Source organism: Triturus cristatus, chromosome 11, assembly GCF_964204655.1.
Source record: "Triturus cristatus chromosome 11, aTriCri1.1, whole genome shotgun sequence".
NCBI classification, from domain to species: domain Eukaryota; kingdom Metazoa; phylum Chordata; class Amphibia; order Caudata; family Salamandridae; genus Triturus; species Triturus cristatus.
Genome location: NC_140594.1, coordinates 867832194 through 867849927, shown reverse-complemented (window position 1 = coordinate 867849927; position 17734 = coordinate 867832194). Strand labels below are relative to the sequence as shown.

Here is a 17734-nt window from a genome sequence, read left to right as displayed (position 1 = left end):
AGTTATCTTCTAGTCTGGTGCCCAAGATCTTAGAATATAGTTTAACTTCCATGTTCAATAATGCAATGGGCCGATGAGGTGTGTAGCTGGGGATCTTTACCTGCCTTGGGGATTACAATAATTAGCGCCCCCACGCCCCACCACAGAAGAAGATATCGGTTGGGTAATTATGGCGTTGTAGAGGTCAGTGAGATGTGGGGTTAACTCTGCAGTGAAGGTCTTGTAAAACTGGGCTGTCAACCAATCAGTTCCTGGGGCTTTCAGACGTTTGAGGCCATCTATTGCTTTCTGAACCTGTCCATGGGAGATAGGTCTGCTTAAGCTAGTCTTTCATGGTCGGGGAGATCTGCGGGAGTTCTTGTGTGTCCAGGTATTGATATTGGTCCTGCTCTAGTAGGGGCTCTGCTACATAGTGAGCGTTAGAAGTCATGGAAGGCCCCGGCCTTTCCTCCCTCACTAAGATGAATGGGGCTGTTGCCTTCAGTTATTTGTTTAACATATTCTTTTTCTTGTTTCGCTCTAAGCTGACGTTCTAGCAGGGGGCCTGTTTTATCATTCCCAACGTAACCCTGGGCCTTTCTATTAAAGTGTCCCATGTGAGATTAAAGTCTCCCAACAGAAGAAGATACCCTGTAGGGAATCCCTCTAGGGTGGCCAAGAGTGAAAGAAATTCCGATAGCCTAGTTTGGGGGCATAGATCGTGGCTATAGTACAGAGGCGTCCCATCAATACCCCCCTCCGCCCCCCAAATCAGGAGCCTTCTCACCTTGTCAGTTTTAGTGTCATGTGTCTGAAAGTGAACCGAGGAATGAAAAAGAAGGGCGACCCCATTTGATTTAGTAGTGGTTATTGAACAGAAGATTTGTGGGTATGTTTTTTTGTTTTAAGCGGAGGTTATCTCCCTTTTTGAGGGGGTTTCTTGTAGTGCTAAAATACTAATGTAGTGATCCCCCAAGAATTTCCACAAACGCCTCTTATTAGGGGAGTTCAGGCCCCGTACATTCCATGACATTCAATTAACTGGCATTTACATAATGGTGGATTGCATCTGCATAAGGGCGCCCAATCTGTTGGTGCGGATCAATCACAAGGCCCCGCCCTTCCCTTGCAGACCAAACAAATATGTGGAATCCTAGGCACCAAGGTGAGAACAATGAAACAGAACAAAAACTGAAACCTTTAACTAAGAAGCCTCCAATGTGATATGTTAAGTTCACTCTTGGCGACTCCAGGGGTGAGTCCACTTCTGCTCCTAGAGTCACGTTTGCACACTTATTTGGAGTCCAATTCCTATGGAGTAGCGACTCTTGAGCTGAAATGAGTCCGGACAGAGATACAAATGGAAAAGCCAAACATCTGTGGCTGGTCATGATCCGATAGAGGGGACGCCCCTTTCCTGCCTTTTTTACCCGCTCCCTTCCATTGACCCACAGCCCGGGAAGCCAGCACCAGGAGGAAATTCCCCCACAACACCAATACCCACCCAGGCTGATGGCATCGTTGAGACGCATGTCCCATCTCTGGGTCTTGGATAGGAGTTCCACCACGGGTCAGTGTCTGGTTGTCTTGACACCCTTTTTTGGCATCTGCCAGTGCCCTGGTGTGAGTGCTGTTCACCCGGCTGGTCTCTCCCCGAGGTTGATTCCTTCCGTGGTGGTGATTTCTCGAGACCCAACAGGGCTGCCGCTCCCTCCACCTCCATGAAATGGTGGCATTGGTTGCCGAAAGTGAAAGTTATGCCAAAGGGGTAAGTCCATCAGTACTTGATCTGGCGGTCCCTTAAGGCTGCTGTGATCAGATGGAACGGTTGTCTGCGGGCCGGGGTTGCCTGGGACACGCATTGAAAGAAGGAAGAAGTTGCGCTATGTAAGTGACTGTATCGCTGCTCCTGGCTTTACGAAGGACCAATTTCTTGATTTTAAAGGCGCTAATTTTGGCCAATATATCTCTCAGGCATCTGTGTTCTCCTTGTAACCGTGGGCCCACCCTGTGCACTCGCTCCAGCTGCACCTCTGATCCGTCGCCCGGAGAAGAGGCCCACCATGAATGCTTCCAGGTCGGTTCCTTCATTTCCCTCCTTCAACGCCCGTCACTCTGATATTCTCTACGGGAGCGGTTCTCCAAGTCCCTGCATTTGAGCAGGGCAAAGCTCAGTTGGGTGGTCAGACCGGCGGCACCCTCCTCCAGGGGTTTCACTCGGCCTTCCAACTCCTGATATTTCGTATCCAAGTCCAGGGTATGGGTACCAACCGAATCTGCTTGGAGCGCTACAAGCTTCATATCCATCTCTGTTCTGAATGCATGAAACGAAGCGCCAATGTCAGACTTGATGTCCTCCCTGAGCTCTCTTAGAATTCCTTCAGAGTTGCCAGCAGCTCTTCTCCTGTGAGCGCCATCTTGTCGGACACAGGCGTTCTCCCCTCTTTCTCTCCAGACCCAGTTGAGGTGAAGTAGCTACTCTCTATTAGACTGATACTTTTTCGGTGACATAAGGGCACGGATCTCGGTTAGCGTGGAACCGCTCCCGCTCTGTTCGAGTATGGCTTGAGCTAGGTAGTCCAGGGTGCATCGCTCAGGATCTGTCGGTCTACACGGAGCCCCAGGAGGTAATCAGCTGTAATCAGTGTGCAGCAGTGCTAAAAGCTCCCCACAGGCCCCTGAAGCTTACTGCATTCATCGCAGGGTGCTCCTCCCTGCACTGGGCACACTCCTCCCATGTAGGCACCTATTCTTGTAGTCAATCCTCTGCATGGATCTCATAGAGTGCTTGGGGTCTTGCGGGTGTCATTTTGGGAAGAGGGAGCTACTGTCAGTTTTTGGGAGCTGTGCCAGCGCCTCTAATCTCCACTGTGTCCCAGAGCACAGTTGGGGGTCACGTGTGTTGGGGACCCGTTTCTTCGTTGAGCACCGGTGTGGTCCCATCCGTGGTGTGCTCGGTTATGGGATCTGCCTCCGCAACGGCCCCAAGGTGCACTGGGATGCCTAATCACTGGCGTGCCCTGTTGCCCTACGGTGTCTCTCCCCAGCGTAGGGCCCGCCCACCTCAGGCTAGGACCGGGTCTCTGCAGCCTTCTCCCCAAGATGGTGTCTCACTTGGTGCAGGGGGCCATGCGGATGCCATGTTGGGATCAGGCAATGCGGGCTGGTTTATTGCAAGTCTTCCCAGCACCTCTGGTCCCCACAGGGTCTCAGAATGTAGCGCGGTGGGCAAGTGCAGTGCAGGGGGCCATGCGGATGCCATGTTGCGATCAGGCAATGCGGGCTGTTGTATTGCGAGTCTTCCCAGCACCTCTGGTCCCCACGGGGTCTCAGAATGCAGCCCGGTGGGCAAGTCCAGGACATCACCCCACCTGCCGCTGCTTATAGACTAACTCCCACCTTGATTGAGGGCTAGTGTTGAGTCGACCTCCTTCATGGCCACGTGTAGCGAGGGGGAGACAGCTGCACCCGCTGGGACTCTGGTCTCGATGCCTCTCTGTTCCGTGCTCCGGCGCTCCACCCCTAGAGAGGGCTGTGCCGCACGCTGTAGCTTTCTCAGTGTTCCTGACTGCCGCGCAGACCTAGGGACACAGTCTCAGCACGGCCGTCAGCACTCTGCGGGGGCTACTGCCATCTTGTGAGATTCCCCGTTCCACAGGCCGTCCGGCACCGGGCCCAAAGCGAATCCCTGCATCTTCTTGGGTGAGTAATTTGAGTCCTCCTGACCCTGTGCGCTTCATTCCGGCCTTCTTAGGTAGTCTGGTCTACTTTGTGTGTCGTGGGGACCAGATTCTTGGGGCTCTGAGCGGAGCTGATCAGAATCACGACCTCGTGGCCATGATGGGTAGCCACGCCTAAGTTTTTTGGATGTTGTTGTGCGTGAAGTTGACCCAAAGGAATCAGAGTGCTTTACACGAGCACCAGTTGTGTTAGACTGACACATTCATTTTGTTAGGCACTGGAAGATGAAGTAATTTGTCCAGAATCAGAGGATATTGTGCATTCCTGCCAAGACTCTAATCTGATTCCCCAGCTTTGAGGTTGTGTTGTCACCTTGCTGGAGAGGACAACACCTACGCCTGAAACAGGCATTGTTTCTGCCCTCAGAGCATGTGATCTCACCTGCAGGAGGTCGAAACCTGTCTGGTGGCAGGCTAGTCTACACCAGTCAGCCAGTACACTGGTAGTCGGTAGGTTTTCTGGGAGCACCTCTAAATTCCCAATGAGGGGTGCATGTATTAAATCTATCTTTGGAATCCGTCTGGGATTATTAATAGGAAATGTTTGATACCAAAATCTCTAGTGTTATTGAGCCCATCCTGTAGCTGGGGAACTCATAATTACCAGTGTCCAGCACACGTACTTAAAGTGGCTTCCCTGTTCATTTGTAATATTTAAGAATAGACTTGGACACAACAGTGGCATATCTGCTCAAGTGGATATGTCCACACATATAGTATATTACACCCTGCCCTAGGGGTTGAGGGCCTGCTGTAGGGGTCTTACCTATACTGCATGCAGTGTCTGCAGGCATGGCACACAGGTGCGCCATGTCGGGTCTTCACATTTTTCTGCACCATGTCACGCAGCCTCTATTGGTAGTTTGCATAAGTGTGGTGAGGGGTCCCTCAGGGTGGCATGATACATGCTTCAGCCCTTAAAAAGGCCCTCTATTCCTCATGTACCAGAAGTACCATTTACTAGGGACTTACAGGGGTGCGAAAGGTATTGCCAATTGGGGGAACAATTGTATAGTTTTTGGGAAAGATCTGGCACTGGGGACATGGATTGTAGTAACCCAGTGCACTTCTGTCATAATTGCATACAAACACCAGGTAATAAGTGGGGGTGGCCATGTCAAAAAGGGGCAATTTCCTACAGTGCCCATTCTCCCCTCTGCGGTCCATGGGCGAAGTTTCTAGGTTTTCACAATTGCCTTTTACTCAATCACCAAGTTGGGCTTTAGCCATTAAAATAAACTCACTATTTCTGGCTCTTCTGACAATCCAGGTCAATTACGATACCTGATCAGTACAGAAGCACGTCTAGAGCTGCAAGAGCCTTGATTTTTGAAGGTTTTAAGATGGGGAATAGCTCACAAAGTATTGAAAGATCTGCTTTGCTCATTATGGTCTAAGCTGTAGAAATTCAATGAATTGATGTGATGCAAGTATTTAATAGATTCTTACAGCCCCTTCCCATGTATTTTACTTTGTGGATGTTATACTGGGAAGACTACTGAAAGGAATCCATTTAATTTCGGTCTGTGGTATTGTGGAGAAGGGGAACCAAAGTACAAGGAGAGAAACTTGAGTTGCCTGTAGCACTGTGGAATCTTTTAGACCCTTGAGCTCAACAGTGGAAGATCAAGAAATACATGTAGACGATAACTACTGAAACAGGCTAGTTTGGTTCTTCTATCCATTGTCCAAAATTGAAAATATAGTATTTTTTTGAAAATGCTGTAGAAAAAAAAGTTAACACTCCCCTGGTCTCTGAAACAAATTGAGTGAAAAAGCTGATTCATCAATATAGAGTAACCTTGCTCAATTTGATATATATTCTTCTGTCATTCACAATAGATGAAGGTATCCGAAAAAAACATGGATAAAATCCAAACTCCTGAAAACATTCCTCGTTTGTTTGATATGGTGAAAATACAAGATGAGCAGATTCGACCAGCATTTTATTTTGCTTTGCGCGATACTCTTGTGGCTGATAACTTGGATCAGGCAACAAGAGTGGCATTCCAGAAGGACAAGCGATGGAGAGTAGTAACATTGCAAGGACAAATCATAGAACAGTCTGGTATGTTTTCATTTTTTTCTTTTATTTGTTTTCTTGAGTTGTGGATATATAGCATTGTGTTATACAGTAGTTATTTTCATCAATGTTTGCATGAAGCCTAGACACATCAGGGTTGAAGAACTACTCTACTTACATAGCGTAACAGATTCAAATCCACCATTATCGTTAACTCAGATTTAGGACAGCAGAAATGTGAAATTGTTACCAAATCTATTGAAATGATAGCCATAGGCACTGCTTTTGGAAATTTCTAGTACAGGTGCTTGGACACTAGGAAGTTAATTATACCTTTAAGTTTTGTCTGTCAAATCCTAAATGTTTTCGTTTCCTCAGTTCATACATTCTGGCTTACATGGGTCTTTCTCTTTGAGAGTAATTCTCCACTGTGGGCTTGGACACTAGAACACTTCATACCATATTTGTTCATAAATTTCCAGATCGGGTGGAAATGCCCATATGCTAAGCAGCACCCTTTTTGTGTCTATAAAAAGAAAGCCACAATTTTGTAGACTGCCACACTACAAGAAGCTGTCTTTCTAAAATTGTAGGAAAACACACTGTTGTATACTTCATATTGTGAAATTGCCTCCTGTCCCTTTTAAGATATCAGTAGCTTCCACTACCCATGATGATTTGCACTGGCAGCTGCAGGGGTTTTCTTTCAATGTGATTTTATTTTTACCTTCACTCAACATCTGTACCACCCATTTATCAATTGAACCTATTTTATTCAATTTTTATAGATTTAATTTTTTTCTCTGTCAAAATAACTTCACTCTTTGTAAATTGTCCAGCCTCTGGTAGGAGGAACACAGCCATTGATGTGCACAAGGATTTTAATTTGTCGTCCTTCCTTACATTCAGTGAAGGAATGTTTGTTTTGTCAGAAAATATCCTAAAGAATATTAAGTGACACAAAAATGCATCCAACTGATAGGCAAATTGGAGCACATAAGTGCTGTAGGTAAATTGAAGTCCCCTGATGGCTAAGAAGGAGCAGGAAACTGGCTGAAAAGATCTCCATCCATGCAACTTCAACAAAAGGATCCAGCTCCTTTTAAAGACCTCTTGCATAGCGACCTCTAGAGGAGTACAATTAAGCTAGATTTTGTTACCACTATTGTCTGTGACATTACCAGTCGATGCTAAAGATCGTGCTGTTGAAGCCCCAATGTGCTTACCAATGAAAGATGGGTTACTGGCAATACATAGATACCATCCTAGAGCTTTGAAGTCATCTGCGCTTTTGCAGTCGAAGAATCCTTGCCCTACAGTGTAATTCTCAATTGGCACATTGAGCCTCAGTTTAATGTCCATGCAGCACTGGTCATCAATGAGCGCATAACTGGCTATGTCAAAACCTTCAATGATTATGTCTCCATTTCCTACGATGGCACTTAATTAACTCCATGTCATCACTTAATTCTAAGATTGGACTCGCCAGTACGTTTCTCAAGGTTGCCCAGATACACTGACATTCTCAATCGCCTGTGACTTCAGTTATCAAGAAAACGGGCTCTTTCCTGAAGACTCCCCTTCCATTTGGCCCTCCCTTGCTTTTCAGGTTCCATTGCAACCTCTTAACTTGTCTCCACTACCACAGAAGGTTTCAAGACCATTATCCATGTCTCCAATTGCGAATATGCCAGCTTATGCTCGATTAGAGACCGGATAACCGCAGGTACCAGACGCACCAAGTGCACCACAGCGGCCCATGAGACAGGTCTTCATCACAATCGCCTTCAAAGTCACAGTCAAATAGTGATGGATCCATTGCGTCTCCTGCAGCCTTACCTGCTAGAGACTCCATAGGAAGCTGGCTCTTTATATGATACTCTACTAAGGGGCAGGAAGTGACCAATGGGGTGTCTACACCCTCTATTATGCCACCCTCCTGTGGGAGGGGAACATAGTTCTAGCCCTGATAAGTATCACCCGCCGGTTCTCTTGCCAAAAGTGGGGATTTGAACCAGAGGCTGCAATCTACCACTAGCAGCAGAGGCTTGGATCGCATTACAAAGGCGGCAAGGCCCTTGAAGCTTCACTCTTGAGTACTGTGCCTGCCTGGGGAAGGTGGTGTGACACCTCCACCCGGGATGAGTTTTGTTTCTGGCCTCAGAGCAAGGGCTCTAACCCCAGGGGTCCAGAAACATGTCTGGTGGTGGCAGGCTGCCTAAAGCCAGTGAGAGACCACACCAGGGTTGTTAGGTTTACAGGGGGCACCTTTGAGGTACCCTATGGATACATGTTTTAATAAATCCAACATTGGCATCAGTGTGGGTTTATTAAGAGGATTTTTGGTATTGAGCACTCCTTGGTTGAGTGAAGCCTTATGGTGTTGGAGAACTCAAGTTGACGAGTTTCCAACCGATGTACTCACTAAGGGTTCCCTGGCACTGTTCCCTGGCACTTGCAATATCTGATAGATATCTAGCCACAGATTCCTTAACTTAGAATATCCCCAGGCATCAGACTGGATCCGGATTTTTTTTTGCAGCAGCAGCACCTCTGTGCGCTGGGGACGGCGCCACACGACCCCGCCCTGACGTCGTCCACGTACGTGACGTCAGCGAGGTCATACAAGTCTCTCCCGGTTCACTGACATCGGTTTCCTTCTTTTCAGCATACAATGCGGATCCGGAGTGAGCGGCTCGGCTCCTCTGGTCTGTTTTCAGGCCCTTTATCGATGCTTCGCGTCTGGAACAGTGTGTGATGCCCTCGGGCTTTAAATCCTGTACTTCCTGTTTGTGGCAAATGTCCGCGACGGACCCGCATCTTATTTGTATGTGGTGTCTCAGCGAGCACCACGACTCCACGGACTGCGATGCCTACCATCAACTCAAGCCTAAGTCCCGACGGGAGCGCCGGATGAAGCTTTTTTCGGAACGGCTGTCGGAGTCGTCTCGTCTCCTGTCCTCTTCGAAGCAGTTCTGCCGTCGTTCGCCCTCTGGGGCCCAAGGCCGTTGTTCACCACTTCTTGGTAAGTTGCGACGTCTGTTGCCGAGGTCATCTACCCCCACCTCCTCTATGGTCAGGGGCGCTGGTTCCCGTAACATTCCGGTCCCGCACCACCAACAGTCCGGGTGTGAGGGCGACTCTGGCTCAAATGGAGGCCTATGCCATGGCCTTGCAGGCCTCACTTGGGTCCTCTCCCGTTCCTGTGGGGTCCCCGGCGGACTCGCCGGGGGGTTTGCCCCTGGCGTCAAATGAGCCCTTGTCCTCCAGGGACGTTGTAGATGTGGTATCATCAGGGCGCGATTCGGCTGGGTCCCCCTCTACGATCCCTAGGGTGTCAGGGTGCAGCCCAGCTGGGCCCCCCTGTGCAACCCCTTGCACACCTGCCTCGCCGCATACTCCCTCGGGGCTCCCTGTGGCGTCGCAGGCAGTTGCTAGTGCTTGAAGCCTCGCTTTGTGCTTGCCTCGGCCTTCCGGACAGGCGTTCGCCAGGCCGGGGTCGGCGCCGTACACTCGCATCCCCGGCTCTGCCTCCACTTCTTTCTCCGGAGTCGGTGCCTTCTGTGGTAGAGGCCGAGTCGGTGCCGGTGCGGAAGGGGAGCTCGTCGTAGATTCGGTGCCGTCTCGGAGGCGACTCTGCACCAGACGGAGGCAACTCGGTGCTGGATTGGGTCGGCGCCGGACGCGGTGCAGTCTGTGCCGGCTGCAGTTGTTTTGGCGCTGCACCGGCGCAGGGTTGTTGATGAGTCTTCTCCGGAAGCGTTTGAAGAAAGTATGGCGATGGACTCACCCTCGTCAACACCAGTGGGATTCTTGCCTGTGCCTCCTTTAGAATATGTGGAGCCTTCGGGATCCCCGCCTCCTCAGGAGGATCCACAACCCACAGGCTCCTTGCCTTTTCCGGAGCCTCGTCAGGACCCCCATTCCTCAATTGGTCACACCCTCACTGCCTTGGGAGCGTTAGCCTACAGCCCTCACCTAATGATGAGCTACTGTCTCCTCCTTGGAGGACTACCGAGGCTGGTGCAGCCTTTCTGCAGGTGGTCTTTGGCCACTCGGATTCTAAACATGCAACCTTCTTCGGTGCCCCTCTCTGTGGACCCTTTACTTGATGTCCTTCATCGTGGATCAGAGAATGTGGAGCCCCTTCTGCCCTTTAAAGCCTCTCTTTATGATGCCCTTTGGGTACCTGGGTTTGGCCAGCTTCTGGTGACCCGGTGGCTCGTTCGGTTTTGCACCGCCACCGTCCTGCGCCACATGATCCGGTCTGTTTATTTGTGAAGCCAGACGTGCAAGGGTTTGTTGTGCAAACTACCTTCCCTGCCACGGCTGATGCTTCCTCCCTCCCGGGAGTCCAGATGGCTTGATCCTTGGGGTCGGAACATCTTTGCCTCCACTAGTGCTGCACTACGGTCACTAAATACGGTGTGTCCTAGCTCTGGCTACTTATGCCCTCTGGGACTCTGCAGAATCTTTGCTCTTTGCCAGCACTGAAGGCGCTCGTGTTAACCTCCTTCACCTTCTCTGGGACGGCCGTGACCTTGCTGAGTTTAACATTCGCTCTGCCTTCGCTACTGTAGATTCCTTAGGCCGGACTATGGCTGCTTCAGTCGCCTTTACGGTGCCATGCTTGGTCGCAGGATGGCGTCTTTCCGGAAAAATATCCGGGAAAGACTTGTTGATTTGCCCTTTGATGGGGTTTTATTGTTTGCACACGCCGACTCGGCTGTTCGGCGTCTTTTTGCAGGCTTTCGCCCCCACCTTAGACCTTTGTTTCTCGGGCGTTTGTCCTGGAGTGGTGCCCTTTCGTTGAGCATCCAATTGATGAGTTGTGTTTTTGGCTGGTGGTAAGCCTCAGTTCTTTCTTTTGTATGGTCTGGGGTGAATACCCCTTCCTTGGCATCCTTTGGGTGCATTATGCGTTTTAAGCTGGAAATTATCCGACTGTGGCAGTGTTCCACAGATTGTTCCTTGGATTGTGGCTTGTCCTGATGGGTGTTCCCCATTGTTGGGGTGTGCATACTCTGTGTGGGGTACTTGTTTGGTATTCTATAGCTCGGTTTGGGTCAACTGAGCCTAGGAGATTCCTTGGCCTCTATGCCTCCTCTGGTACTCTTGTCTGCCGATTGTACGGCATTCACTGTTGGGCCTTGGCTTTCATCAACTGTACATCATAGATCCTCTTGCTTATTGCTTCCTTCTCCTCCTTGGGGGCTTTTAGGAGCGTTTTCACGCTTAACGGTAGCTTCTGTCTGCCATTCATATACCGGATGTGTTCCTCTACAGCTATGGTCCATGGTTGTGCATTGTTTATTTCTGTATGCATGCAAATTCCATAAGTACTCTTGTTCCCACCTCTTCCCCTATCTTCGAGGTGACGACTTAGGATCCGAAGTCTCCATGTTTCAGGGAGCTATTCAGTCTTGCATACGGCATTTCTGACAAAGCACTCTTTTGTGTTCCACTTACTGGAGTTGTTTCCAGTTCCTGGACAATCTATTTTCTGGACGGAAGTGACTTTCTTTCCATTCAGAGGGTGTGGTCTGCAATTCTGCATCTCTACGCCTTAGTACTTTGACTCTGCTGCTCCTTCCTTCAGAGGTGCCTCCTTCTTGCAGTTCATTCTATTTGATATCAGCTGGGCATACAGGAAAACGCTTCTACTGTCCGTCGTCCTGGGTCTACGCCCTGCGTATCTGTATTTCATGTGCTGCCAACGTTTTGGCCTCCCAGCTGTCTGGTTGAGCAGCCTTGTGCTCGTGTTAGCTCACGCAAATTTTCGGCTTTTATCCTCACCCGAAACGTTGGATTAATGTTTCACAACACTTTCCTGTGTACTTTATGATGTTTCTAACTTGATTGAGTATTTACAGATACGATATTTCCACCCACCCACACTTTCGTTAGTCCGTCTTTTACTTTCACGGTAGTTTATTTCCTTCCGCATCACCCTCGTTTGTTCACCAACCTTTGGCAACACGGCGCTTGGCGCGTTGCGACTCTGACCCATCGGTAAGCGTTTTTCCTCCTCACCCTTACTCGTATGGCTATTTCTTTCACTGGTACTTCACTAAAACTCCACCATTTGAAGTTCCAGTTTCCGATTGTCACCAACTTTACGCGCACGCAATGGTTCTCGGATCTATCGGGTGCTTTCCGTTTTTTTTCATCTATGACACGGTGATTCTTTTCTACCCACTTCGGGTTTCTCTTTAACTCCTGACAACACGATATGGTCGACACTGGCTCATTTTTCGCTTCTTTTCCTTTTTTTTCAGTCGTCAATTTAGACATGCATGTTTTCATTTCACATAGAACGTTGTATTTATCTGAGGTTGCGAGATCCCCTTCCTGATATCGATTTATTTACTTGCAGATTCTTCGCTATCCCCTGACGAAGGGCTCCGCCCGAAATGCATAGGGATAATGCATAGATCCATGGATGTTGTTTAAATCGTTTTCCTTAATGCTTCGTTTCACAAAGGAGTTACTATGATGATTTAATATGTGACCCACTAAATAAACGACCTTTCAAGCATGATTACCTCGATTACACGTGTTTGAACTATACGAAATGTACTGATCTAATTAGAATTTAGGAGTTTTTTCTCCAACCGGAGTGCCCCTGGAAACAGTGTAAGCCCCCCTTGCACTCCTTCGTCTGTTGTTCAAATTCTAGTCCCTACCGGCCGGAAGGGACCATTTCCTGGCACCCTAAAATACTTACCATTGGTTTACTTTATTCACTTGATGAACGTTGCACACCCCGAGTGCCGCCATCTTCTATTCATTTTGCTCATTTTAGATATGCCACCTTCTGGTCTCTGTGGCTGTTTGCTCTGTGCATATCTTTATGGTGTTGAAAAGAAGTCCCCTTCGGGTGACTATCATACACAACACACCACAATACCTCATACGACCGTTATCCACCAGTGAGATGAAAATGAACAAAAAGGGAATGTAATCAAACAAATAAACTTTTTTCTTTAAAAATACAAATGTATTCACTGCATTATTTAGAGCACGCTATACAGAATACTTTATTTAACGTGCTCCCTGTAAGCTTCAAACTGATATTAAAAACAATAACATACAATAAATCTAAATTGCATCAATTAAAAACAAACTACATTGATCTACACAATTGGGAACACGGATGAAGGAAAAATGATTCCTATTTTCAAAGAAACACTGCATCAGTAAGGTGCAGATCAATTTGTGATTACTAAAATTATTGTTCCAATTATTTCATTCAGTACAATTCTCTCCTCAAACTTAATGTGGTTTCCTTTTCTGAAAGCATTGACGCGTTTCGGTGGGCAATCGATATACAGCCAACACCACCTTCAGGAAAGCAAACATATATTTACAATAACTACTAAAATCTGAAACTCCGAGGCCGAAAAGCCTCCAAGAATGACTGTGAGCTATTATTTAGACGACCAGTCTCCAGTGGTATCCACTAACAGCACTGTATAAGCACTAATTTGTGATACTCTGCCGCCACCGATCCGGCGAGAGAGTTTCCTCTTGAAGAGAGTCAGGTCTATAGTCCCGGGAGTAAAGGGAATTCAACTCAGGAGTGTTAAGAGCTTGGAACAGCGCGGTCAATTAAAATCCCCCGTTGAGATAAATACAGTCCAAACCGGGATCTGTTTCTTGTAATCCGAGATCACGGGGCCAACGCCTCCGGGTGCATTTCTTTGAAAATAGGAATCATTTTTCCTTCATTCGTGTTCCCAATTGTGTAAATCAATGTAGTTTGTTTTTAATTGATGCAATTTAGATTTATTGTACGTTCATGAATATTATTTTTAATATCACTGTTTGAAGCTTACAGGGAGCACGTTAATTAGATAAAGTATTCTGTATAGCGTGCTCTAAATATTGCTTTGAATAAATTTGTATTTAAAAAAAAAAAAAGTTTATTTGTTTTATTACATTCCCTTTTTGTTCATTTTCATCTCACTGGTGGATAAAGGTCGTATGAGGTGTTGTGTTGTGTTGTGTATGACAGTCACCCGAAGGGGACTTCTTTTCAAGACTTTGGTCTTTGTTGGTACCCTCCCCCTTCGTTGTTGGGTCCCTCTCTTTACTTTTGAGACATATCTCTATGGTGGCCTGCATCTGCGTGCTTCGCATTGTCACTGTTCACCCCTGTTTTTTCTCTTTATTGGGGCTGGGTGTGCAATTAACGGGGTTCTTGTCCCCGCTTGCAATTCTAGAAACATTGCTGGTTTCTACCTATTAGCCTTTGGTCCTTGGCTGTAGCCTCTCCGGCCTTCCTTCAGTGGGCTAGCCTGGTAGGCTCTGGTTGCCTCTCCATGTTTCTTCTCGACATTTGGTCGGTGTTCACATGGTGCGCCATTACACTGAGAGGGGTCCTTCCTCCGCTTTCTTTTGTTATATGGCTGGTGCCGTGTCTATCTTTCATGCTTATGCAGGTATGGTGTAACACTATTTTGGCACTTTTGGGATGTCTTGCATTCCGTTATCTTTTGCTCTTCTGAGATATTTGGTTTGCTATCTGGCTGTTCTGCCACGGCTTTCTCCATTGTCCGTAACTCTGTTGCCGGCTCACGTGCTTGAAGCTTCTGGTTGAGACGTTGTCTAGCCGCAGATTCCTTAACGCCCACCCCGCCTCCCCGTTCTGCGAACAACTTGCCAAATGGAGTTTTCCACTGGCCTCTTCAGTTGCCGTTTGTTTTCTATAACGGGTATTAACATTGTTGCATCCCTTCGGAGTTGCCATAATAAGGTTGATTCCCTCTTAGAGGTTTTCTACATTCAACGTGGTCCCTTTTGCTTATCCTTCAGTAGGAGAATCATCTTAATTTATTTTCTTCTCCTGCTACCTTCCTTCCCTCCCGCCCTCTATTGGCTCAGGGTTCTGGTCTCCTCTACAGTCGTCTTCCTTGGGGATCTGTTACCCGCTGTCTCAGATCTCCATTATAGGGGTAGTGGCAGTCTTTTCATCTTCATTCCTTCCTGCTGTGGACTGTTCTCTTTGTGCTCCGTTCTTGCTATGTGACACAGTTCTACATGGTAATGACAGTCTATTTCTGTCTGGTGTTCTACATGGTAATGTCAGACTATTCTAACTGTTGAGATGTTCTTCCCTTGTTGCTCTTGGGAAGGGTCTTCACTTTGGTTGCGGGGTTCTTTCTCACAGCGTATATGTGCGCAGTGTCTATTTATGCCTTCTCGATGGTGTCTTGCACCAACCTCCTTTATTCATGGGCTTTTATCCCTCGCACAGTTTCCATACTTTAACAGTTTTTTTGTTGGTGGCTCCGCGTTGTACCGCGGAAAAGTTTATTCGAAGAAAACTGATGTCAGTGCGCAGGGAGGGACTTATGACCTCGCTGACGTCACGTGGCGCTGTCCCCCGGCGCGCAGAGGTGCTGCTGCTGCAAAATAAATTCCGGATCCAGTCTGACGCCTGGGGATATTCTAAGTTGAGGAATCTGCGGCTAGACAACATCTCTACCAGATATATCGTTTTCGAAGGTAAGTAACTCGTACATTAAGAATATACTTAAATATTGTAGGGGCATATCTGCTCATTCAGCTATGACCACACCTGAGATATAGTGCTCCCTGCCTTAGGGCTTGTAAGGCCTGCTAGAGAGGCGACTTACCTATACCTTAGGCAGTCCTGATTTGACATGGCACACAGCAGTGTGCCATGTTGCCTTTGGCGTTTTTGTCTGCACCAAGGCAATGATGGCTGCAGTGGCAGTTTGCATGGCCTCGATGAGGGGTCCCTAGGGGACCCTCTTCAATCCCAATTTCCTAGGTAGCAGGGGTACCATTTACTAGGGACATTCAGGGGGATCTGAATTGAGCAAAAAAACGATGGATTTAGGCCCAGATCTCTGTACTGGGGTGAATGTATGACATTGTTCTGCATTCTGTCCATCAATAGTTCTTTTTGCATTTGTCACCCTGATTGGGACGGGTATGCTCAGACGTGAGTCCCGTGCTCTCCATGCCACTGGAATCAAGCTATCCTGGCTGAAGAGGGGTGAAACCTCGCAACCGGTCCTAGGATGCTTGTTTCCAGTCCAGGGAGGACCTGGCCTGGCAGTTCGGGCTGGACTATTCCCGTTGGGCACAGGGTCAAGACTGATTTGCATATGGCTGGGTCCAAACTGGAATGACATGGTGAGCAAAAAAACGATGGATTTAGGCCCAGATCTCTGTACTAGGGTGAATGTATGACATTGTTCTGCGTTCTGTCCATCAATAGTTCTTTTTGGATCTGAAGTGGTGCCAATCTTGGTACATTTTTAGGGCAGGAACTCTGGTACAGGGTACCTGGTTGGCAGGGACACTGTGCACCCTCAATTGAAACCACATGTTCGGGGCATATGAGCTACAGAGATTAACACTCTGTGCATAGATCGCCATCTGGTGTTTAGCTCGGATGCTTGCACCTTGTTGTCTTGGAAGAAGTCTTTTGTACTCACGAGATAGGTGACTCCTCCCTTAGACGATAGTACGCATGGGCATCAAATCCATCCACAGATTGTTTTTTTTTCCCCTTCGGGCTCGGATGCAACTTCTGTGCTACGGTTCGGTACTTTTATCCAAACCTTTTCGACGTGTAAACCATCAAAAAACTAGACAGTATTGTTTCGTCAGCATGCCCTTCGACACGCTCCTCCAATACCCGATTCTAGTCGACACGGGCCGCTGGGCCGATCGACACCATTCGGGCCTACAGTGTGGAACTAAATTCCCACACAGCGACCAACACAGGGTTTGTAACCTCGGTCTCGAGCACGAGAAGAGTAATTGCCAGGCCTGCGTCTCTTTTCGATCCAAAAAGACTATCCGTGATCACCAGGCCCGACGACACGTTATGGCGCAATGAGCAGCTCCGGTGCCGGAGGACATCTTCAGCTAAGGCCCCCATGTCCCGGAGGAGGATTCGGAGGATCTGGAAATTGTTTCTGAGGCAGACCATCAACTCTGACGACCACATCACTCCAGGTAAACGAGTGAGTACAACTGCTCCTACCCCAACCCCACCTGAAAAAAAGGCGGCACTGGTCAAGACTTTGCCTGCTGGCCCCAGTCGCGACCGAAAGAAAGCTTCAGAAGCCCTGTCCCCTGCTCTGAAGAAAAAGGAGAAGCCTTCCGGTGGCTCTGCACCACCCAAACCGCATATCAGTACCCCCGTAGACACCATCGGCACTGAAGCCGGGAGTGCATCCTTCTCCCGCAGTCCCCCCCCAAAAATTGTCTGCACCGAGCACCTCGTCACCGAAGGAAAAAGCCTCAGATCCGAAACCGAAAAAATCGGAGCTGAAAAAGATTTAGACATCGAAGCCGAAGGATCCAAAAACCCCTTTGGAGGCTCCAGAGCAGAAATCTAAACGTCGCTCAGACCTGAAAAAATTGGCGGCGAAAGTGACTACCAAAGAGGAAGAACCTTTTCTACCGGATCCCATCGATCTGAAGCAAAAAAACACTCCAAGTGGACCCCAAAACAGGACATGTGGTCAATGTTCCACACAAGAAGAGGAAATTGTAAAGAAAAGAGATTGTGCTACTTCGCCTTTACGGCCCTCTTCTCCTGTTCCTCCTCCTAAGCCTTTCACTCCACCACACTTTCCCATAATTCCACCATATGCAGCACCACCACAGGATGATGATGATTTTTGGGGTGGGGGAGGGAACAATGCCCTTTCACTGACCCTGATGACGACACACATGTACCACAGGACGATTGGGATGATTATGATGACCCAGTAGGCCCTCCAGACCCCGATGCATACCCAACAAAGCCATCTCCCCCAGATAACAATATTGGTTTTAGCTAGCTTATAGAGAGGGCTGCCTATTACCATGGTGTTAAAATGTATTCGGACCCCACAGAGCAGAACTTCCTAATAGACACCTTTGCACAGTCACAAAAAACTGTACAAACTTAACCAATGCTAAAAGGCGTCATTAAACACGCCCCAACCATATTCAAAGACCT

The 17734-nt window shown here is 48.1% G+C and overlaps 1 protein-coding gene across 3 annotated transcripts in view; it reads left to right on the top strand.

Moving 5' to 3' along the window:
* Window positions 1–17734, top strand: part of SMC4 (structural maintenance of chromosomes 4) — a 910253-nt gene that overhangs the window by 473243 nt on the left and 419276 nt on the right. For all 3 annotated transcript variants that reach the window (XM_085634717.1, XM_085634719.1, XM_085634718.1), the window contains exon 14: window positions 5562–5787. In XM_085634717.1, the coding sequence (XP_085490843.1) occupies window positions 5562–5787 (226 nt within the window). The remainder of the gene's footprint in view (window positions 1–5561; window positions 5788–17734) is intronic.